Raw genomic sequence first — 25001 nt, 5'->3', positions numbered from 1 at the left:
GTAAAAATGCAGATGAGCTAAGCAGATTAAAAGATATGAACGAGCAACATGCTAGCTGCCCGACCAAATAATTTTTCTAATTACTGTATTACTCTCCTGTAGCGTGCAGCGTTTAAAGAACTGCTATTGCTATGTTCATGGAAATTTAACCTTTGCCAAATAAATTGCCAGCTAAAAACTCATGAAAACATTACACAAACTCCACATGCTGCCAACAGGATGACAAACTGTTGGTTGTACAGTATGTGACTTTTAAGATTATAAGCACAGGACAGAATGCAATTTCACAAGTTATTAAAATGTACGCAAGTGCAGTAGAAGATTAATTTTGCTTACTTTGGTTCGCCTATCTTGATACCCGGGTGTTGTGTATAGGCATGGGAGTGTGTGCTGGGAGCAGATTTAAATGCCATGGGACAGATAGGACACTTGTAAAAGACTTCACAGTGACAACCTTGAATATGAGACTTGAGCGCCGCCACATCAGAGTATACAACATTGCAATGCACGCAGCTGCAAAAAGAGTGGAAAAGAGTCAGTTCAGCCTAGCCCAAAGCAGTACTGAATGAAATGGAATCAACACTGATTTTCAAGCAAGTGGAAGAGATAAACATATATATACAACTGGATAAAACTACGTTATTCTGTCAATTTAAACAACCCAGTAAGAATCAACATAAACAGAGATTTGCATATCAGAAAGTAAGAAAAAAGAAATTTCCCAAATTTAATTTGAAAATCTAAGAGATATGAAGTCAGAACATGTTATTATGGCATTACAACAAAACAGAGAGAAGGGTCGACAGAGGAATAGCCTATTGATTGTAAAAAAGAATGCTTAAATCCTCTGCAAATTTGTGAAGTGATTTTACCAAATGCATTTTTATGACATGCAGTGGATTGTATAAGGTACGCCACAGCAATTTAGAAACTACCACCAAAATGGAAAACCAGTAAGGAAAACATTTTCACCATTTCCCTTGTTTAGATTTAATGAAGACATACTGGTAATGATTTTCTGTACAAGTAATCAAATCAGGACTTGGATTTAAAAACAAAAAAAGAGTAATTTAAACTCAGGACAACTAAACTGAATCTCTACAATCAGATCAATCTATCAGATTGGAATTCTGAAAATATTTTTCAAAAACATACTTCTGCTGTGTCGAAAATTTGTGACCTTTCCGCATCTATTCTAAAATGAAACGATTAAAAACATGAATTAATATTAGTACATAAGAATTTCTATACACAATGGTCCCTTTTTGTGCCATACATATCCAGTACTAAATGCTACCAAGTAAGTTCAAGAACATAGTGCAATAAGCAATTACAAAATAACCTGTCAAATGAACAACCTTCTTATTGACCACTATTTTGCAGTAAGAGTTTTACAATTTAAACATAGAAGGCCTCTACCCTTCCAAAATTTCAATTTTGGCACCTATCATGGTAGTATGATTGTTGCCGTATAAACATCAAATTGTTTTTGGATACTGTTTTAATGCCCTGATGATAGCAATAAAGCAGGAAATACAGCTATACATTGCATTCAAGAATCCCATTTTCCTTTTAAAATGTATCACCTTTGAATTTTATGAAATGTCATCCTTTCTTTCTGAGCACTTTATTTACATTCTTAATACTATTAATCAAGTTTATATCTATCTAGTCTCCACTTACCAATGCATTTTCTAAAGTAAATGGTCCTTGTCTTTTTGGGGTCTGTTAAGATCTTCTCTGCTTATACAGAGATGAACATTTCTTCAGAGCGGTACAAAGCATGATCATCTCATTTACAGATCTACTCCTAAAGTGTCACTTCAAGACAGCTGGGTCGCATTTCTCGCCTCCCCATCCCATCCTGTCTGGACTTTATTCTCTAGTGATGCGACACAATAAATGATCCTCAGCAATTAAACAGTTCTTAAGGACCAAGCCTTCCTTTCTTGGACTGCTCTAACAGCTTTCTACCAAGCCTTCCTTTCTTGGACTGCTCTAACAGCTTTCTTGTTTTCAATTTGGAAGGATGCAATTAAACTTAAGGTTGAAATTTTCAGCTGATTTAGTTCAGACAACTAGCCTAAATCGCTGAAATCAAAGTGAACTCCCTCACAGAGGTCCTTTGGAAAGGCAAGACAGGTTATCCTGTTCCTCAAGCAAATGCACCATGGTGATAAGGAGATGCTGACGAGTCTAGGAAGGAAGACGTTAACTTTCCAGGTACTGCTTTTCTTTGCCTAGGTGTTTTTTGTTTTGTCTCACCATATACAGAAATTTTGACTTAGTGTGACATGAGATGTTTATGATACATCTTGAAAAGTTTGGTAAATTTAGTTTAGATTCACAGTGAAGGATTTATGAGTCTTCTGGTGTTACTGGTACAGGCCAGGAGTCCCTGAAGATGATTCCGTGTACAAACCCAAGAGACACAGACTACAGGGAAGGCAAATAGAATGGAGGTAGCAGATGTAAGAAATGTAGGACAAGACAGACTACTGCTTGGGAGAAAAGAATAGAAGAGAAGAACCCAAAGAAATGGAAAGAGCTGAGAGCTGTGTCAGGCCATGGATTTGGTCTGAAAACTGCCACAGCTGCTGGCTTGATCCAGTAAAAATGCTTTCTTCCCTTAGTGGAAGATTTCACAGCCATCCTAGTAAATGAACTTGTGGCACCTTAAAGGGGAAGAAGCTGCCTACTGGTAGGATTTTAAATCACCATTCTCCAGTCAGACAGGATGAAGTGGAAATGCTTCAGGAGTGCTGAGCGAATCTCGGCTGTACAGGTTGCTCTTCTGATCTCTTGCTGTGCTGCTGCCTGCCATTCAGTGAGAGTAAAATTCTAGGATAAAACAATTTTTCAAGCCTTTCAAAACTTAACATTTCCATGAAATGCCTCCGATCCCCATTTGCTCAGTGAGTTGCCATTACAGGGAAACTTAAGAATAAAAGGGAAACCGAAGAGTAACAAAGAAGAACCAAAAGACCAGGCTGTTTGAATGGGAAAGGTAATTTTCAAGCGATGTAAAGCTGAGGAATCTTGACTTCCCACAGAAAAGAGAGCAACCAGACAGATGCAGTACGCCCATCAGCATCTCGACAATGAATTCTAGCAGTAAATACTGAAAATGACTGTTGTACTAGAGAGAACAATCTAAAATTCAATGTTTTGAAAAAACTCAGAAGTTTTTTTTAAGAAACTGAAATTAAGAAAATACATCTGAATTCTCTAGACCTTATAAACTGTGAAGTCCTGAATCTGACATTTTATGGCTGGATGAGATCAGCTAATATTCTGATTTAATAACATACAAAAGAGGATGCCCAAAACAAAGCAGAATCCTAATGTGGTATTTATTCCAAAATTTGTAGTACTAATACCATTGTTGCCATGACAACCTTAAACCCATGAAGCTGTACTCTACAAACAATGCTTATGAAAATGGAAAATTACTTTTAAAAGCATAAATTATACATAAATTGACAACAAAAGTAATCATTATACTGACCGAAAACCAACTCTTCGGGTATAATGCAGGCAGTTCTTAGTGACATGAGTCTGGAAGTGGACAGATCTGCAGATTGCTCCACATTCTGGACACGTGTATGGAGATTTATGCTGATGAATTCTCTGGTGTGATGCAAAACTGCACTGGTTAGGAAGCAGCATCTGGCAGATATTGCATGTCTTCTAAACGATAAACCAAAATAGATGAAACAAAAGGTTTGGTTCAGCTATACGTAACGTCTTGTGTCAAACACTGTAATATATCAAATAAAAGGTTAAATGTTATGGCTGTGATGTGAATCAAAAGAAGTAGGCAAGTACTAAATGCAGGCCCTACTGACAAATCTTGTAGGACAGAGCTGGCAGATATTGGCAACTAGACATCTGGGCATTCTGGGCCATTCTGACACAACAAAGCTCTTTCATGTATCACTGACCATGGGAGATGCATGTTGGTTTCTATAAATTTTACTTAGGTGCCTCACAAAATTACTTTAATAGTGCAAGCGGCCTAAGTACAACTTGAGAATCAAACCTTATGGTTTTAATTCAGTGCACCACAGAAAGTAAAAAAAACCCCAAACCCACTAAATATACTATCTTCACTTTCTTTAATCCTTGCTCCTGATGAATTCTTATGGTAATATCCATAATACCAATAAAATGGAATATTATCAGGCAGGAAGTGCACAGATAACTTCAAAATATATTTCTCAGGCTAGAATACATCATCTGCATTACATCAACATATTGTGCATCTGAGTAAAAACTAGAGATACAGAAAATATTTACAAAGCTCTTCTTTACAGGGCAATCTTTCTACATGCAGGAGTAACTTACTAAACTAATTATTTTCTTGTATTTTGTTACACAAAAATAATTTAAAAAAAATCTTCCAACTACATGTTGACTATATGCCAAATCAAGAACACTGAAATTTTTTGGGTGCTTTGTGCCATTTTGGGGATGAAATGCAAATGATATAATCCAGCTGTAAACTGGTTTCACTTTTGCTCACAGTTGCTTTCCATCACTGGAGGGCACAGAGAGCCAAACCTGTAAAAGCATTCCAGAAAATGTTTCATTTACAATAATACATCTCTCAAATCTCTAAGCAGATACCTGACATCCTGTATGGAGCTATGCTTCTGTTTAACTTTGATCATGGAAGCTGCTTCACTGACTCAACAGGAACACTCACGGTCTCAAAGTTAAGCACAAATACAAGTCTTTGCAGAATAGGCCTTTTAACTCGACCTCATTTTTTAAGACTTTGCCTTGTAAGGCTTTTCAAATTATTATTATTTCTTATGACTTAGGACTTATGAATCTCACCAGTGACTTACAAAGATTTAAAAACAAAACCAAGACTCCTTCATGGCATGGGTATTTTTTTAACATGAGATTTGCGTATTTTTAGAAATGCTGTCCATAGGAGTCTTGCATGTGTAGTCATGTGTACATTTTGCAAGAATATAGAACAAAACAAGATCTCCAGAGCTGCATTATAAATTATTTACTAACCTATGTATGAAGAAATCCTGAAATAAAAAATTAAGAACTAATCCCTTTCCTCATGGTAAAACAGTTTCTTACTAAAACCCAGGCACTTTACAAAGTCACCCCCTTCTTCCAATTTAGGCAACTCTCCTTTAAAACTCTTTTATAAAACAGTAAGATCCAGATCATATAATAGCAGAATCAAAGCTACCATTGTAGAAGAAATAGTACAGTTATACAAATAGCTTTCATAGGAGTCTGACTTACTAGTATGAGCATCTATACCAGTAAAAAACCCCACCCTGTTCCCATTTAATCAACAGGAGACAGACACTAACTCCAAAGATGGAAGGCAAAAGCCTTTATAGTCACTGCAAAAAAGGATTACCTTTTTTTTCTAATAGAACACAGTTTAATATCAAGGTCTAAAGTAACTTAATTGCTTTAGCATTTTTACAATACTACTAATACTCTAAGAACAAGTATATTTTTGTATTACAATCTGTACACTCTATGTTTATTCTTTTTTCCAAAATAGCTTATTCTAAATGCTTTTTTTGAGGGTGCATGCAAATACTTCGATTCTTTTTTAAAAAACAGTAATTTGAAGTAGAAATGTTAGCATGAGACATCTTGTGGTCACACATACAGAAGGAAGAAGTGTATTTTCATATGGTTCACTTTTAATGTTTACTTTGTGAGCATAGTGGCCTGATATGTTTGAAAACAGTGTCCATCCAAACATAGTTCTCAAATGTCCTGACAACAGCAAGATGGCAAAATGCAAAACATTAAAATAGAGGAAGTAAAGAAAATCTACCATTACTCAAATTCAGGTTCAATATTAACACTACTACCAGCCTAAAAGATTAGTAAGTAGCATGGATACATTTACTACCCTTGCAGAAGGCTTTGCCTGAGGTTAACTACCTGCGGGGATTTTGAACTATCACCCTGATTAGAGTAAGTCTGAAATTGTGTTCAGACATACATAAATATTCACCCTGAAATGCCAAATATTTGTCCTCAACTGACCAAACAGCTATGGCCGGAACCACCGACTCATGCCCTCAAAACCGAACAGAACTGGTTTGGGATGCTAACTTTGTCTTCAGCTCAGGCTTAAAGGCAAAATCTTGACTAACCATAACTCTTATTTAAAATGTGCTTGCCACATTTACTTGGCTTCAGTACCATTCCTAGTCTATCTTTTACCATTTATGTATTAATAAGCAGCAGTGTAATACTGAAGACTCTGGAGTATTTGATTATGTACGAAAACAGCAAAACACAACTTCTTACTCGAATAATAGAAACATATGCGGTTTTCATAATCCTTCCAAAGCCTTTCATCTGCAGCACTACAAAAGGAAACCAGGATGCTACGCCACAAAAGAGCCATACAACATAAGCGTATCTCCCCGATATTGCAACAAGCAGCCTGCAAGATTCACCTGTAATGCTAGTAACTCAGACTGACACAAAATGCTAATAATGCTATTTGTCAAGGCCACTGGTTTGCTATTTTGATGAGTACAGTAAAATGTTTAATTGTAACTGATTACAGTAGAACAAAAAGAATCTACTGTGAAATTCTGAAATTCAGCATGTTTGCTTACCATTTTATTTTGGGCTTAAGGTGGCATTAACTTCCAGTTCTCTCATTCCAACCCATACCAAAATAAAACACAGTTTGTGAAAATCATCACCTGCCTGCATTTAAAGTCAAAGTTTCAGAAAAAAAAGGGTTAGAAGAAAAAATGGTGGAGGTGGAAAATAAAGATACACAAGAACTATGAGTATGAAGGGAAATGAGCTATGTAGTTTCCATGGGAGCTACACACTTATATCTGTAAATAAGATGAACATTAACATTAATTAGCCCAGGTTTGCTACTTTTTTTTTTTCTTTCCCAGTAAGTAGACGAGGGTTTCATTCAGCCAGGAAACCTGTCAGTGAGTGGTCCCATTCCCTTTAACAGGAATATTAATGGAAGTAAAATATTACAGAAAGGTAACAACTTTATAGGGTACATCTTTTAATTGCTAGGGCTGGTTTACTATTGTTTATTTCAAAAGAAATGATCTACCTTCATAACAGGAGTTTAATAACAAGAAGTAACAGCTACTTACTGCTTAGACTCATTGAAAACATAGAACAATATAAAATTTCCATTTCAAGAGCAATTAGGTGGGCACTAGAAAAAATAGTAAGCTGCAAATAATAACTTTTTTCCCACTATTTGTTTGCAAAATCCAAATGTTTGGTTTTTTCTTTCTTCCTTCCTTCCTTCCAAAGTGAAAATATCAATTTAATCTAACTTTCCTGTATTCTTCCCACCCCATAATAATGGTAGTTTTACAACAAAAAGCCAGTGCCAAGCACTAAGAAGGAAAACAGAAGTCAGAGTATTTCTCATCCAAGCTTTTCAAGGGGTAACATATAATGAAAAAGTACCAAAATGTTTATTAATAAATGCCTATACAGAGTCTTTCTTCAGCAAACACTACCCTTGCAGCAATGCTTGGGACAAAAACTGCACAAAAAGATAACTTATCAAGAAAGCAGGATGTATTGCTCTCACTGAAGCAACTGTTCAGTTAAACAGTTTCTACACTGGGCATTTCAGCATAGCTACAACACTACATTATGTAATAAAACGCATCATTAAAAAAACCAGCACAGAACTGAAAACTGCTGCTTGATAAATGAAAAGGACTAAGAAAAATATGATATTAACTTTTAAAAGGATATTTCAACATAGAACATTTAAAACTACATTTATTAAGAGTGTTCTTTTAAAATGGAACAACATGAAAATAGCTTCTTCTCCCCCAGTGCTTTGCACCAACAAGGCTTTGTTGTTTTTTTTTTTAAAAAAAAACCTGGAAATCCATGGCCTAGTAAGGAGATATTAAGGCCTTGTCCATACATCAGCTCTTAAAAGAGAGCAAGTTTCCAACAGAAGACACAAACACATTGATAGGTAGTAGGCAACACCGATTGCTTTCTGTACCTTCATGAGCTTTCCTCCCTGAACAGCATTATCTGTGTACCCATACTTATCCTTCCACCTAACTGCAGTTATATTTTGACATTCTATGAAGATCTCAGTTGCTTTCCTGTAGTAAATCACCAGGGTAAACAGTATCTAACAGGACATGCATAGAGAGCAAACTCGGCAGCAACAGGGCAAAAGCACCAGACAGAGGTAGCAGAAAAGGGCAAAAGGTGTTTCTACAAATCTGTTTAGTTTACCTGTCCATACAGAAAGTGAGTACATCACTTCTTTATCTTTGTTCTTCTCTATTTTTTTTCATTTTATCCTTACCTCATCCTCCCAACCTATTCTCAGTTTATTTGTCTGTCTCTCATCCACTTGCTTTATCTTGGCGCCTTCTTAATTGCTTGATTTTATAGTACCAAGAACAACAGGGTTTTCACAAGGACTACTGGATCTTATCACACCAAATGATACCTAATGGACCTATTATGGAAAAAAAGATAAATCTAACACCAATAAGCACCAGCAAAGCAGTTAGTTAAAGAACAACTACCAAGTATTAACTCGAGCTGGTGCTGAATATACTCATGGTCAGCCATCAGAGACTGTTCGAAACTGCAGAAAGATCTAAGGACGGAATACATACTGCTAACTTCTTTCTGATAAAAAGCTTAAACACACTCGCTTTACATAGGCATATCTGTAGTATCTTACAAATAGAAATTCATCCACATGGCATTTCACCGTGAATCCAGGCAATTTCAGCCCAAGTCCGCTAGCCAGTTAGTAAAGTAGGAGCTGAGGCGGAGCCACATAATCCATATAGTCAAGATTATTTCCACATTCAAATCTCTTGACATTACTACCTGTAGTGGTGGGTGCAGTTTAACTGCTTCATGGCCACAGAACAGGTCTTAAGTTTAGTAAACAGATTCTGACAGGAACCTGTCTGCACTTCTATGACTAATGGATTTTTTCCTAACTGCAGGACTTAAAAACCTTTATCCTGTACACTGCTGTGTAATTCCCAGGAATATTCCTGGGGTGCTTCTTCTTACCAGTCTGAGCATGTTTGCAGGTTTTCAGCTTCCCACATAGCAAGAATCTGCAACACCAAGCTCTACTGAATGCTTTGAAACACACCAGAATCCCTTTTAATTGGCACGCCCCAACAGAAATCCAACTGTATCATTTAATTAACAATCTTAACTCTTATAGGATTATAAAATACATCGCACACTGATTAATATTAACTTTTATTGAATGACGTGTTTCTTTCAGATTCGGCCACATACATTAGTAAAGAATTTTAAAATGGTTTCTAAGTTTAACTCACAAGCAATTGTAAGAGGAAAGGAAAGCCAACACAAGTAAACAAATGGTCACACAGCAAGAAATGCATGCCAGTGAACACCACTTTTCACTTCTGTTTAAACAAGACTTGAAGAAAACAGCATGCATATCCTTTTAGTAGAATCAGTGTGCCATTTATTCATTGCCTAGAGTGCCTGTAGATAAGAGGAATGCCTAGCTCACTTATGGTGCTGTAAGAAAATAATAAAAACTGACAACAAATCAGGAATGAGTCACTTAAAACTATCATTCAGATTGAATAGGTGGGCTGTTAATGAGGGTGCCAATTAAGTGGATTCCACAGGATACTCAAATTCCAAAGCACAGAAAGAATCATTAATAATTCTTAGTAAAGACCATTATTAATTTCAGTATTATACTGTTCAGCTGTAAGAAAGCTAATGCTAAATTTTAGCAAAAATATACAGTGTAAATTTCAGACTTCAGGGCCTAAAGAAATTCTAAGAAAACTCTTATTTAAAAAATGTTGACATTCACTATGTAAGTGCTTGCACGATTTTTGTGGTTTTCATTTATACTTTTAATCATGGAGGTTCAGATAATTAACAGCTAAATGAAAGTAAAAACATATCCAAAGTCTCCTAGGCTTATAGATGAAACATTGGAATTTAAACATATGATACTCTACTTGTCCACTTGTGTCTGCAGCCTGCTGGAAATGAGTTGCAAGAGATGTCTCATCTTGGAAAACTTCATTACACTCCAAACACTTTAGACTATGTCTACAGAGTTTCGATGGATCTTCATCTAGTGGCATAGCTGGAATGACAGGTGTACTTGCTGGGGCTGATATTACTGTCCCAGTTATGCCAGACTGTATCTTTGTTACAGCATGCGTGCCAACTCCCACAGGGCTTTGAAGCATAGATGTAGCAGTATTGCTTGAAGGAGATGCTATCATTTGATCTGCTGGGACTGGTTTTAAAATCAGGTGTGAACACTGCATTACAACTCCTTTTTCCTTGTGTCCACGAGCATGGGAAAGAAGACTGCATTTATTGTAGAAAACTAAATTCTTTGTACAATGATTACATGTCACTTCAATTCGCACGCTCCTCCTGTCGTAATGCTGGGTCAGGCTCTTCTCAAGAGCAAATGAGTCGCCACACTCCAAACACTTGTAACCTCGTGTTGGTAACGTTATTCCAGCATTGGCAGGGGGACTAAGGTTTGGGATGTAAACTGGTACGGGATTGACACTACTCAGCACCTTATTGAATGCTTCCACTACAGAACTTTGTAGAGATGACACCACCTGGACTCGAGACACTTTTTTAGAAGGCTGTGAGGCTGCTGCAGAAATTATTGCCTGCTTTATTTGTTGCTGAGGTTTCGTTAGCACTTGGCGGAGTTCAGAGGTGGTTTGAGCACCTTGAGGCAGAAGATTAAGGTTGGCAAGATGGACTGTCTTTGGCACAAGTTTAGCACTGGCAAGGCTTGATGCTGGCACCACAACAGTCTGCTGTTGTATAGCATTGGCAGCTTTTATAATGGCGCTACTGGCACTCTGCACTGAAGCAGCAGATATTACAGTGGCTTTCACTGTAGTATTGTTAGCAAGCTTCAAATTAATAACTTGTGAACCTGCTGTTTTAACTGCTGAAACAGGGAGAAAGGCAGTAGCCACAGGTTTGATAGTGACCTGTTTTGGTGCAAGTTCTGCAGATGCAACTGCATTGGTGACAACTGTGGACTGGAGAGGAGCTCTAGGAGGAGAGGAAAGAACAGCAGCAGAAGTTGGCGAGGACAGGAGAGATGTCATGGAAGTTACCATAGAAGCAGTCTGCTCTGGCTTTTTACCAGAGTCCAAATCAACTTCTGGCAACACTCTAGTAACAGTTCTCTTGATCTCCCCAGAAGAAGTCTTGATGGTTTTTATGCGAACTTTAGGAATTGCTGGTGTTGACCCTGCAGGAGAAGATGGAGACCCTTTGCTACTGTTTTCACTTGATATACTTCTGGGACTATCAGGTGGTTTGATAGATGGCTTTTTAGCACCATCAATGAGACTCTGAGATTCAGGTGATTTTTCAATAGCCTGGGGACTTTCACTCATGTCTTTTGGTAATGGAGAAGATTCTCCTGAATTAGACTGTAAATCTTTACCGGTATCTGTAGCTGCCTTTTTAGCACTCAGTGCTGCAATTGCAGCAATGCATGAAGAAAGCTTTGCTGATGACTTTGCTTTCAACTGTGAAATGCTGGCAAGATTTGTTTCACTTTTTTCAGTACTCAGTTTTCCATCAAGTACCCTGTTTTCAAGAAGCTTTTCAGAATTGTCTTTTAGCAATTTGTCCTCTGTTTTTCGAGCTTTAAAAGGCTCATAGACACTTAAATTCATGGAGTTTGTCTCTGTCTCTCGTTTAGCAACTTTATTTTTATCTATACTACTTGAAACTGGGATTCCAGATTTAATCAAGTTCTCCCCTCCAAGTGCCTTTAGTTTGTCATATTCCTGCTGAGATACAGATCCTGCCAAGACATTTGCTCTGAAATTTGCACGCATCTCCTCCTTATCTGGGGGGTCATCCACTTCAATTTTTTCATCATCATCAAATTCTTCAGCACTTGATATTGGGCTAAACTGGTTGAAAGCTGAATCCTTCAGTGTAGTCTCAGAAGCTGACCCATCATCTTTAAGTGACTTCCCTTCATCTTTACTGTAACTATCAAGAGCTGATGACGTTAGAAAGCCATTATGCAAGCCATTGCCTGTGGAATGGTGGCCATCCTTGTCCACTCCTTCGGAAGAATCAATAGTACGCACATTTTTCACAATGACACTCACACCAACATCAGATGATGATGGGGCATGAGAATCTTCATCTGTGTGAGCATTTTGTTTTATGTGGCTTTCATGGTCATCATGTCCAGATTCAATAGCTGCTTTTGGATCGACCATGTCTGGTATGTCAAAGGCTGCAAGAAGGTCATCGAAATCTGGGGTCTTCATATCCCCCATGGTCATGTATTTGATTGTAAGCAAATCTGTAAAATAAGCAGAAAGGCATCATCTCAGTATTTTAAGCTCTAATAGCACAGTCTTACACAAAATAAGCTATGTTCACATATGCCATGCAAAAAGGTGCTACTTCACTTCTGAAGTAATATTTTCAGAAATTACACATTCCAGAACAGTCTTCCAGTGCAAGTGTACAGACGAATTATTACACCAAGAGCTATAGTAATCCATCAACTTCACAGTCTGTGACCTAGTCATTTCATTCTAGGCATAAAATTCTCTTCAGTGACTTTCTTCCTGTCCCCTCCCCTACACGCCTCCTACCCTCTCCCACATACACTATGATTATAGCAAGATACCTTAGACTTTCACAAAAGTAACGTGAGGCACTTGCAATTCCTTCTAAGTCTAGATTTTCCTTGACATTTGCATTATCAACCTGATGAGTCATCTTGAAGATGGTAACAAATGTGTTTCTACTAACAGTTTAAGACTGTTGCACTGTTTCCTATAAATTAAATTGCTTTATAAGAATTAGGGAATAAGTGTCTCCCAGTGTTCACAACGCTTTTTTTTCAGCAACTCTAATGAAGGATCTGCTGTATCTACACTACTCCTGGCAGGCGTCTCACCTACTTTAAAGACCACCCATAACAGAGATTCTACAACCTCCAATGTAATTTGTTCCAGTCATTCACAATTTTCACTGTTACATGTTTCCTACTACATAATCTGAATCTTTCTCGATGCAATCTGAATGAACTACATGTGGTTCTATTCACCTATCCTCTTTGTAACAGCACTTTACTCCCTTCAAACTTTTCCTTTTTAGGCTAACCAACACCAGTTCTTTAGGGTTTTCTTTCCCCTCACGGATAACATTTTCCAGATCCTGTTCTTTTTGTTCACCACTGGCCTCTGTTGTTGGGGTTTTTTTTCCTTCCAATTCCCAAACCAAACAGGTAACTCAAAACTGAAACTTTACAAATGTTCTGTAAAAAGAAAAAATAACTTTGAGTATACTTTTAGATTTAAATCCCACTATGACATTTGCCTTTTTCCACCAACGTTTCAATAATATGCAGAGGTGTGCAGGGGATCACTTGTAGAGATCTACAAAAATCAGTTACAGAAGCACAGACAGACATTTTCTTCATTCTCTTTCATAACCATGCACAGGTATGATTTGTACTGTTGTGACAGAGCTGGTTTTAACATACTTTCATTGTTCAGTAATTATCAGGCCAAAGTTAGCATTCACCATGAAAAGGTACTTAACCAAGTAAGTGTTATTGTTAGAAAGTGCCCATTTAGGAAGCATCCTGTCTGTCCTCCTACCTTTGTATCAGCACTAAAGGGCTGGAAAACATTCTTACCATATAGCTCAATGTTCTGTCTCCAGTATCAATTAACATAGGCCATCAGAGAACCATGGTGTGACTAACTGCAACAGTGCTCTCCCAGCTCCTCATATGAGCTCAGATAAGCAAGAAGCTACATGCCCCATTGCAGAAGGTCTGTTGGAAGCCGCTTGCCAATGGAGATGCATCCTACAACTTCAGTAGCTCACTTCCTCCTCCTCTTAGCTCATTAGCTGGAGCTCTGGAGAGAAACTACTCGCTGACTGTTGAATTCATCTGTAACAATGCTAAGATAAACTAATCAAAATGCATATATATGTTTAAATATATATTTTTATGCGCATCATTATCAACACAGGCAGCATTCTAACTGTTCCTCAGAAAGATGCAGTTTATTAAAAGAGCATAACCCCTTTGCTTGACAAAAATCTCTAAGACTTATGTATTCATCAACACTGGCTACCAGGAAGTCATTATGGACTCTAAAAAAGGCAACTGAGGAAAATTCCTCAAGGATAGTGGAATACACACAGATATTTCATGTAATACCTTCAAAGAAATATATAATGGCTTTGACAATTGTTTACATGGTCCACTTTTTTTTTTTTTGCTTTGTCTACTTTATTAGCTCCTTTTCATTGCACTAAGTCCTTCTGCAGAGCTGAACTCAGCATGTGATTCTTTATAAAATATGAGTATACCATTGCAAATGATGAATTTACTCTCTTAATTAACTCATAATTCCTTTACTTAATGGACAATATATAGTAGCCTATCATGGTAAATGCTCATCAAGACTCCACTACTTTTGTAAAGCATATGGTTATAATCCATACTTATCACACATAAGATTGTTTCACAATGCTGGTAATTCTGGTTTTATTGTGTATTTGTTTAATTATAAAATTTTTAAAATCCATTTATTCAAAAGCAGGTTTCTAGCCTTCATGCACTTAAAACTAGTAATTGGGATAAAATGAACATAAAGATTTAAGAAAAGAGACTAGACAAGTAACCAGTACAGCTCAACTCTCTTGCAGTATAATCAGAAGTTAACTCATCATGTTCAGCACATGTGGCAGTAGACGCCTTCCTATACCAAAGCAAGATGACTACCACACTTACGCACATTGCTGCAGACCTGGACTTTAGTCTACCCTCTGCCTGAAAGATTTCAAGATCCTGTGAAACAGCCACAATTACAAAGGCAGTTATCTAATAAATACAAAAAGTACATACACACATAATATCAAAATTACGAAGAAAGTTCTTATAAGAATTAAATGGAAAAGATTCCAGAGATCAAAACATATCAAATCCATGTAAAACCACACAAACAAAGCCTTAACTGACACAGTTTTTCAGGACTCAAAATACTAATTATTTGCACTCTGATTACACATCTGTCCATAGGTGTCTTTTTACAGTTATTATATACACTCAAAACAGAAACAGAAAGTCTTCCTAGTCTAAAACTTCCTCTAATTACATATACTGGAGTTTAATTAACACTTAGCAATAGCAATGAATTAAGCAAAGGCCCACTTACACAGTATTTCATCCAAGTATGTTTAAGAGCAAAACTGTGTAGCAGAGGAGATACATTTGTCCTTTACTGAGAAACTCGGTTAGGCTAATTCCAAAATAAGAAAGTATCTCCAAAGAATTCAGGGATCTGCAGAGCTAAGATCATAAATTTATCCATAGACAGCACACTGCATAAAGTTGCAACTGTCTTTCAAGTGTATGCAGAAGTAACAACTCCCATGCTCTAGCAGAGCATGCGAATGGAATGGTTTCTTCCGCGTGGGGGACCCAGAATTACTGCTGCCCTTATGAAGAAACCCTCCCGTTCTTCAAACTTTTAAAGCAATCTTAAGTTAAACAAAAAGGGACAAAAGACATAGCCAGTCTTCATAAACAAGCAAGCAAAGTTGTAACATGGATGTTTTATTCATCTTTTCCTCACTATTCTAGTACACCATTTGAAGATTCAATATATAAACCATGTTTCCACCACAACTGCCAGGACTCTGAAGCCACATTCCTCCCTTTTTTTTTCTCCCAAAACCTTGCAGTAACTCCTTCCCTTAAGGATAAAACTCTGCCTTTTATCCAAGATCAAAATCAACTGACAATGTTGGCTGCCCGACAAGCTGTTAGTCTATTCCTTCTCTGGGCCAACATGATGCCTGTAAATACTTCAGAATGGGAAACGAGGCAAGTTCCTGGTTCCCTAGGAAATTGTTATTTTCCAGGAACTGGAATTTCTCTGAGAACTGCTTTTAAAGTGCTCAGAGCAAAGTTCAGTGTCTCCAAAGAGACATGCAAAGCTGTAAAAACCCAGCATCAGAGGGCTGCCATTAAGATGATCTTCAGAACTGATCTGAGAAACAGTCCACAAGGTGTGTAATCAAGGACGCATTCCTCAGACTAAACAAACAAAAACATATTTAAAGAAACAAAATGCAAGACTCCCACCTTCTCAAACATCTTTGTCTGAAATAGAATTTCTTTCCATTTTTAGTTTCTGAATAGTAGAAACAAAATTCACTTCAAGACAGGGGAATGCCAACTTGAAGTATGTATTATGAAGAACAATGGATAGATGATACAATAAACTAAACACCCTAATTTTGTGTGTACTCATATAAAGAGTCAGTTCTTAAGATTTATTGACTCTGTCCAAAGTACTATTTAATTTTCAGATGAGAGTCTCCCTTTGTAACATCCCTTTTCCTTCCCATGGACTAGTTCCATTTCCTGCCTCTCCACCTGGCTGGCTGCTGCTGTTTACCAGGAGAATGCCAGGAAAAGCCTATCACTTTTGTCATAAGATTTGCAACCTTTAGGGTGCTTGAATTACTTGAGAAAAGTTATTAAACAAAATCAGTTTCTTTAAAAGTTCAACCATTACTTTGCTTACTGACTATTCAATGATAAAAATAAGTAAAAAGGAAAAAATTCCGGATATGGCCAATAGGAATTACACGGAGCAGTGAGGTGCAATGCTTCTGGATTCTCCTTTTTTGATGGTGGATGATAGGACTTCAGGGAAGATACCACTGAGTCTTAAAAACTTAATGACGGCAGAGTCTGAATATACTTACTTCATGATTTCCATTAATCTCTTTGGTGACAAGATCCATCCCTATGTGTGCATTGATGTCTTACTGAAATGTAAGGTGTGAATTAAATTCTCAAGGATAAACCAAGATTGTTTTGTTTGTGTTCATGCTTTGTTCAAAGCATGTATGCATGACCTCCTGCATTCTTCATTCTTTGGAAATGCATCTCCTGACATAAGTGCTTCCTATGAACAGCATGAAGAAAATGGCACAGGTTTTAGCCAAAGGAAGATACTCCTTGACTGTTCCACTGTCTTACTTTTCCCAGTTAGCCTTTTTACTCCAGTTCATTTGATAACACAGTCCAGTGAAGCACTCACTTGGGTAATTATGTCAAAACAAGAACCAGTTCATGACAACTCTCTACTGACAGTGGAAGAAGCAAGCAGGACAAGAATTTGATGCTACACCCCTGAGAAATAGTTAAATTCTTGTAAACCTTTTGAGGCCTTTGGATCCTGGCTGTTAAGATGGAAAGTCGAAGGACGTATTCAAAGATTTTAAAAGGCTGATGTCCAGAAAAAAGGGGAAACCAACTGCAAGATGTACTGCATCCAGGAGCTTCCGCCCTATTGTCAGGGATTCCAGAGACCATTTTGAAACACTGCTTTCTTACAGCAACTATTTGTGTAGATGTGAGGAAGGCTCAAATATGCAATGACATAAATATCAACCAAAGAAATATCAGGGCTTAGAAGTAAATAGCTACATCTGAAGGATTAATAAAGGCAGTTTTGTTTTACTACATGGAATTTTTGTCACTCCTCCTCAAGCCCTGTATCTATACACGTTCCAAGTGGAGGGACTCTAGCCATATGAGAAAAAACAAACAAACCTACTCTTTCATGTATTCTGCCAAGGGCTGGGGGGGGGGGGTGGGGTGTGTGATGACAGGGCAGAGCAGAGAAACACACAGAAGAAAACATTTTTTTCTCACTTTCTAAATATGATTTATATTGTAGCTTGGGCTTTAGGACAGCTGCAGATGGGGCACAGTATTCTCTACAAGAAAGACCAAGCTGCCTATAAATTGCTGCTAAAATTAAAAGGTACTTTTTGGTGTAAAGCTAAGCAATTGTAAACACTCAAACCAGGCTCATTTTGGCGAAGTTCAACAGCCTAATGAAGACAAGGGAACAGAATCATCTGGCAGCTCCCAGACAGGTCATATCTCCAAACCGCCCAAAACTCTGATTTTTGTCTGTCAAGTACAAGAACAACTTCAAGCTTCACAGGCCTAGCAAAGTCAAATAATCCTCCTCCCTTTCCAATACTTTTCCAATTAATATTCTCTATGCGTGAAGGTTCTAACTATCATTTCTGGATCACAAGCATGGTCTTGCATGCTCAATTTTTATTCTTTTATTTCATCATTAACCTTTAAAGAACTGACCAACTTTTCCTCCTTGACACTCACCCTCCTGCTCATCCAAATCTTCATTGCTCAACACAAGTCTAGTGACTCTATGTAATTGCTTTAACTGTCTGTACTAGCCCCGTCTTTGCTACCATATTAAATTCCTACCCTTTGCCTTCAAATCCCACATAATTGTCTATACTTACAACATGTAACTCCATGCTTTTGTTCAACCAACTACTCAACTCAAGCTTCCCTCAGCAGCAAGTCTGTTTATTATTTAAGGAAATAGGAAAACCCCCAACTTTCATTTTCATCTACCTATGGAATTCATGTTCTTGTGACTACGTTCCTTTACCTTTCCTAAACTCTTCCTGAAGTTTTTACCTCCATCTGTACCATGTACAGCTGTAGACTGTTCACTCTTTAGGGCAGAGACCTTTTCTTTTGTATGTTCTTCAAAGAAAATCAGCGTTCTTTTCAGTACTGTGAAAACAAGAGCATTGAGACACCACTTTTCAGTGTCTAGCACATGGTAATGTCTTGATTCTGGAAGAATACTTCTGGTATAACCATATCTAACAATTACTCTGTTATAGTTAGACTGGTATAAATTCCCAGTTAGACACACTTTTCCAGGACAAAATTCTGATGATCTGGTATAATTACTCCACTTCCAAACACAACTGATGATACCTTAATAACATCATACTCATTCTGGAACAAAATCCCTACACAGGGAGTAATACCAGCCTAACCAGCATAAAAGCATTTTTTTTTTAATTTTTTTTTTTTAGTTTCTGTATTGTTATGCCAAGAAATTTCATCAGGTAGAGAAGACTTAAGTGATTCAATCAGCATTACAGTAATATATATCCTAACATTAGGCAAACATCAGCCTAATACACAGATTACGAGCAGTTTATTAGTTATTCACCATATATTAGTAATCATGATTGACTAACACTTCTGATCATTTACTTTGAAAGCTAAGTACCTGAAAGAAAGACAAAAGCAATATGCTAATTTAACCACCAAAGCTTCTTCAGGAAATGAGAACCACAACTCAAATCACAACTTGGTGTGGTTTGAAATACTCAGCAGGCAAGTAGGATATGCAAGAGCCCACTTTAACCACAATCAGCAACGTCTATCATATTCACATAAAACAGGTTCCTTTTCGCTTCAAAGTGTCCTTCAAAGGTCCCGTGACTTGTTACTATTGCAAAACTCAGACAGATTTCTGCTTCTAGAAATATAACTTTCATAATAGGCAGCATTTTGATTTCTTAGGATAAAGGTCTCATTTACTATCCATAGTATCAACATGGTCATGCCAGTCTTTAGGTAAACATCTTTGTGAAGTATGGGGTGGTTTACAGTTAAAATTTACACCGAGCAATCTGCTATTTCACCATTATACACTGTATCTATCTGCCTTAAAAAAAAGAAAATCCAATTTGTCTCCACGCATGAGCCTCAATGAGGAAGAGAAATCTGAATTTGCACTTCTGGTTTTCTAAAAGAACATTCTATCAATCTTATTCCTCCCTCCTCCCCCTCAGAAAAGCTTTGGAGGATAAGTGTTAGCCCAGTATTTCAAGTATTAAAATTTTTAGCTTTTTTTTTTACTCAGTGCAGCAATGCTGCTGCTAACAGTTTCAGAAGAATTTTGGGATTTATTCTTTACTAGCCCAAAAAAGTTTTCAACAGGCATTTCATCACAGAATCTCAGAACAGCTGAGGTTGAAAGGGATGTCTGGAATTCCAATTTCTCTGCTCAAAGCAGGGTCAGCTGTAGCAGGACCCACAGGATGTTGTCCAGTCAGGTTTTGAGTATTTCCAAAGATGGAGGCCCCAAAACCTCTCAAGGCAACAGGTTCCAGCAGTTCACCCCCCTCACAGTAAAAAAGATTTAAACCATTAATTAGCATTCGGACCTACTCACATTCACTTGCCTTACCACCCACTTACGACAATATCTAAATGCATTCTTAGAGTGTACCACCAAATGGAAGCAAGCTATGGAAGCTTACCAAATCACTGCCCATTCACTGCTGATCCAGAGCACAATCCCAGCTCACGCCATGGTCAGGTAGAACATTTTGGAATTGGGACAGGGTCAGAAGCTACACAAAGCTCAGCTAGTGGTTGTGATTTATACAGCTGTCTCTGCGGCCCGTTTCCACAGCAGACAGTACCAGTTCGCATTTGACTTTGATCTACTTTCATGTGAGCTATACAGTTAAGATGCTATAAACAAATCTGGATGCTGTAGGGAGGAAATAAACTTGAATGCCAACCTTTCCCAACTATTAATCCAAAATATTGTTCACTATTATACACAAAAGACATTAGAATAATTGCTAAAATATTTACAAAATGATAAAAAATTATTTAACAAACCCATTCCTCCACTCATTCTGCTTTTATTCATCTAGTTCTAGAATACCACAGAAGCCTGTTAACCACACACTGGCTGCAAGAGTTGTTTTAAACTACCAAATGCTGAAAACAAACAGGCAATAAAACCACCAAAGTCAATGCATTACCAAGTGTATTCTGTTGATTTGAATAGAAGTGCAGTTTGGTTGTAACTGTTTACAGTATTTTTAACTTTTCAATTCAGGAGTGTCTTCCATAAAAATTTTGGGAGTTCAAAATCACATACACCAGGAATGAAAGCAATGGTAGCAAATTACATTTGGGATGGCAGAAGATGGAAGTCATGGAAAAAAAATCACAAAGATACTGAATGGCACTTGCATGATGTTCATGGTGCATTGCCATAACCTGGCACAGAGACCGACCTACAGTGCAAGTGTATGCACATTGTCTTTTCCTGGTAAACAAAACAATTTGGGAGTCCCCAGAGGCCATGAAGATGATACTTATCTCCACGCACGGAATGCAGATGCAGTTGCAGCCAGACTAAAGCTTGAGAATTTATGCTGCCTTGTTTGCTGTTAATTCATACAGGCAAAACTTTTTCCAATCAGTTTGCCCATGGATTCAAGGTTAGAGCCTTAGGAATACAAGATCTCTGCAGAGGAGTCTCTTATTCAGTCTTTCATGTGAGGTATGGCGAAGTGCTCTTTGTGCTTATCGCTTAGCTGAGTTTTGCAATTATGGATTACCAAACCATGTCAAACGAACACGTAAGATATCCCCAAAAGGAACCCGAGTTGTTTTACAACTGTAAGCATGTTACCACTGTTTTTTCAAAACACACCCACCCCTGTAACTGATTATAAAAGAGCGGGTCTTTGTCCTCTTTTCTACTATATCCTGCATCTGATCATGGATCCTTCTTATCTGACCTATTAAAAGATGAGCCCTTTTCCCCTGCACTAGGTAAAATGAAGTAAAAACAGTTCTTGAGAATTTTTGTTTTCTTAAGCAAATTTCCACAGGTTTTTTTTGACAGCCAAATTAGAATTACTTGTAGTTTACGACTCCTTAGAAGACTCATCCTTTAGCCTAACTCCTCCATTTTTTAACTTTGTTATTTTTTCGCAAAATGGGTATCTCAAGTTCTCTTTGGGTCGGAGAAAACAGGAAGGGAAAGAGAAGGGGTATCTTCTGAAGTCTGTCCATTTCCTCTTCTCGCACCACCACTGAACCACCTCCAGCACAATTCAATTTAAAGAGAACCACATGCAACTGGTTCAAAGCTCACTATTATCAGCCCTTGGCTGGCAAAAAGACCAGGGATATTTCAACACGAGCAAGGTATCTCCTTTCCCACACCATGGGGAGCTGAACAGACCATCTCTACCTAAAGCTGGCCAAATGAAAACTACCTGTATTTATCAAGAGATCCAGTTAAGGTTTTGGGCCTAGCAACTTCCCGAATTTCTCCTAAAATGGAGATGAATTCATGAAAAGCAGGTAAATCCCCATACCATCCTTTTTGCACTCTACTTAAAAATTAATTACAAAAATGGCTTAATTTTGTCCTTCTATATGTAAAATGGGCTGGGACAGTAACACGGGAATAACTGGGATGTACAACAATAATGAATAGAATTTTGAGATTCCCAATTTAATGCAAATTCGAATCACATCCTAAATGGCCCTTGCTTCCTGCCTATTTCCTTTAATCTACTTTTTTTTTAAGTGGATGGCAATTCTTGCTCATAAACAGCGTGAAGCAGCTGCAGACAATCTCCGTGAGAGTACTCCAAGTCAGGGAGAGCCCTCCTGTGCAACACTAGCAACAAACAGGCCCTAAAACATTAGGGTCAAGTTTTGGGTTTTTTTAAACATACATTCCCAGCAATCTGTCTGCGTATTTATATTTTAACACACATTCATACTTCTAAGAAAACCAAAGTTAGTTAATTCATTCAAAAGAGGCTTGGAACTTGACAAATCATTACCCTTATTCTCAAGATCAAATACCTGAGACAAGCCTCAATGCAAAATGAGATCATGATTGCTGATACAGAGGACCAACCCTCCAGCATTAAGCAGCATTTTCTGCTGGAAAGCTGGCCTACGTGCAAAATCAAAATCTCCTGGTGAAGAGCATTTACAAATATTATTAGACTGAAAAAATAAAACTCACCAAGAACACTGTGGACTCCAGCATCTATTCAGGTTTCTCATCTTACAGTCTACAAAAATCCCTGCAAATTCAAAACCTCCTTTGCTAAAAAGAAAAATTCGTAGTACAGATTGTGTTCAAAAATCCAAACAAAACAGATACATTGAATTTTGTGACAATTCAAGAACTTACAATTTTAGAACTGCTTACTATTCTAGTAGAAAGGAAAAAAAAAATCTAAAAGGTGCTCTCATGTAACACGAATTTTAGCTGACACTTGGAAAAGAACATGCATCATCAGCAGCAATAGATACTATTCCTATCATGCAACAAGAATTCATGTTTGCAAGCATAATTTTGCTACAGATGTCGATAGTCAAATATAGAACCTCTGCATCCAAATGATGAAAAATATGAACAGAAGTCAGCACAGTGATCTGTTAGGCATTTTGCTCCACCACACAAGCTATTTACTGCCCTATCAAATCTGAGAAACCACACACACTGTAGCTGCATTAAACCCCATAAAACCGTAATTTCAGGTTAAACATTAGCTATTAGCATTAGCTATTAGCATGCTATTTTCACTTTTCTACAATTAATATCTAAATACCTTACGTAATATACTGCAGTCAGAAATAAAAAGGTTCCCTTGTATTGTCACTCTCTGATGCAGGCACCCTGCCTATCATCAGCCACCATACAACTTACCCAATATCCACAACCTCTCAAGGCTTTTAAGACTGTCTACTTTATTCTGCTGAGCACAGAGGAAAAGACCCTCATTTCACACTAGAACAGAACATTTTCAATGTTTTGCCTCCATATTTATCTTGATTGTAGACTACCAAACCAGCTAACACAGCCAGGACTGGTCAGATTTTTTAAAAATCATACTGGTTAAGATTCTAGAGTTGCTGATTTCCTGTTATAGGAAGTAACAGTTCTAGCAAAAGAATCCCCAAGGCAAAATGTTTAGTGTTCCAATGTGTAAGCTCCAACAGCCTTTGTTCTTCCCTTTGCTATATTCATTACTGCTTGCTTCTCTCTCGCCTCTCCCTCTCCCTGAATCCTTCAGCTTTCACTATAAGATACAAATGCCAGCTCAAATCTAAGTACACATTTATTTTTTAGATGAGAGGGAAAAAAAAAAAAATCCTATCCATTATCCATTGCTTTGAGTTAAAAGCAGTCATCCCTCAGGAGCTGATGCACTGCCCATCCGGTTTCCTATTCTTATTTCATTACTGCACAATATTATAATTCATGCCACTAATAACCCACTGGAGCTCCATCAAACCTCTAAAATACATCTTTCCACTTGGCTGCTGCAAAATCCTCCCTGGGTTACAACAGTTTAAGAAACGCCATCCATACTATTTATTTTACATGTTTTTTTCCTATGTAGGCTATATTAAGTACATGTTTAACACTGAAGACCTTAATTCAGAAGTAAGTATCGGGTTACTCAGATACAACCAAACAAGCAACCTTTAAATAATTAGACAGATAATTCTGAATGTGTAATGCTGTAATACAACACAGAACAGTTCACTGCCATGTGGTCCACAATTTATGATTGTCACTCAGAGGCCTATTCCATATCACTACATTGTGAAAACACGTATATTTGGATAGAAGATATTTCAGTGAAAATACTGTATTTAGCCAAGATATCAGTAAGTCTTTACAAATAATAGCTTTAATCCTATTAAAACTGGAGGACAATAATAGCATTTCTTTAGCAACACTTAAATAATTGTCTCCTTACTAATGTGCCAAATGTGCAATCAGGAGCCAGATTTACTTTTCACATACATGTACCTTCATGCTGTTGTTATATTCATACCCAAACCACCACATCTCACCTTGTGAACCTTGACCTTTGAAAGATTTTTTTTAGCCAATGCTCAGTTACTGCCACAGATGCATTACCTCTGCAAATATGAAAGGGTTAAAGGCAGCCCCAATCAATAGGCCTACAAGGGAAAAAAAAAAAAAAAAGGAAAACGAGTATGCCTTACAGCATCTTTGCAATGCTTTTATGCACAATTCTACAACAATATTGTTTCCTTTTGGCCTTACAGAAAGGCACAGCACCCCCCCCCTTAACATCTCCTAAAGAAGAAAACCACAAGACAGCACCCTGTAAATAAAACAGCATGCAAAGCAGCATTCTTCAGTCACAAGCATAACTACAATTACAAATCATTCAGTCAATTTTATTTAGTTTAGTTTTAAAATAGACTGCATAACCAG

At 37.5% G+C, this 25001-nt stretch overlaps 1 protein-coding gene across 14 annotated transcripts in view; it reads right to left on the bottom strand.

The window, feature by feature from the left end:
• The window catches only part of ZNF532 (zinc finger protein 532), a 51555-nt gene that overhangs the window by 24216 nt on the left and 2338 nt on the right, over positions 1 to 25001 (bottom strand). For 5 of the 14 annotated variants that reach the window (XM_052778900.1, XM_052778901.1, XM_052778899.1 and 2 more), the window contains 4 exons: positions 24611 to 24721; positions 10014 to 12373; positions 3509 to 3690; positions 337 to 513 (listed from right to left, as the gene is read on the bottom strand). In XM_052778900.1, coding sequence (XP_052634860.1) covers positions 337 to 513; positions 3509 to 3690; positions 10014 to 12353 — 2699 coding nt within the window. In that variant the 5' untranslated portion in view covers positions 12354 to 12373; positions 24611 to 24721. Of the gene's footprint in view, positions 1 to 336; positions 514 to 3508; positions 3691 to 10013; positions 12374 to 13723; positions 14002 to 16818; positions 17276 to 18551; positions 18680 to 24610; positions 24722 to 25001 lie in introns of those variants that run through there. The other 9 variants (XM_052778911.1, XM_052778896.1, XM_052778905.1 and 6 more) reach the window with 5 other exon arrangements.

The sequence above is a fragment of the Harpia harpyja genome, chromosome Z (assembly GCF_026419915.1).
Source record: "Harpia harpyja isolate bHarHar1 chromosome Z, bHarHar1 primary haplotype, whole genome shotgun sequence".
NCBI classification, from domain to species: Eukaryota; Metazoa; Chordata; class Aves; order Accipitriformes; family Accipitridae; genus Harpia; species Harpia harpyja.
This window is presented reverse-complemented; position numbering and strand designations above follow the sequence as displayed.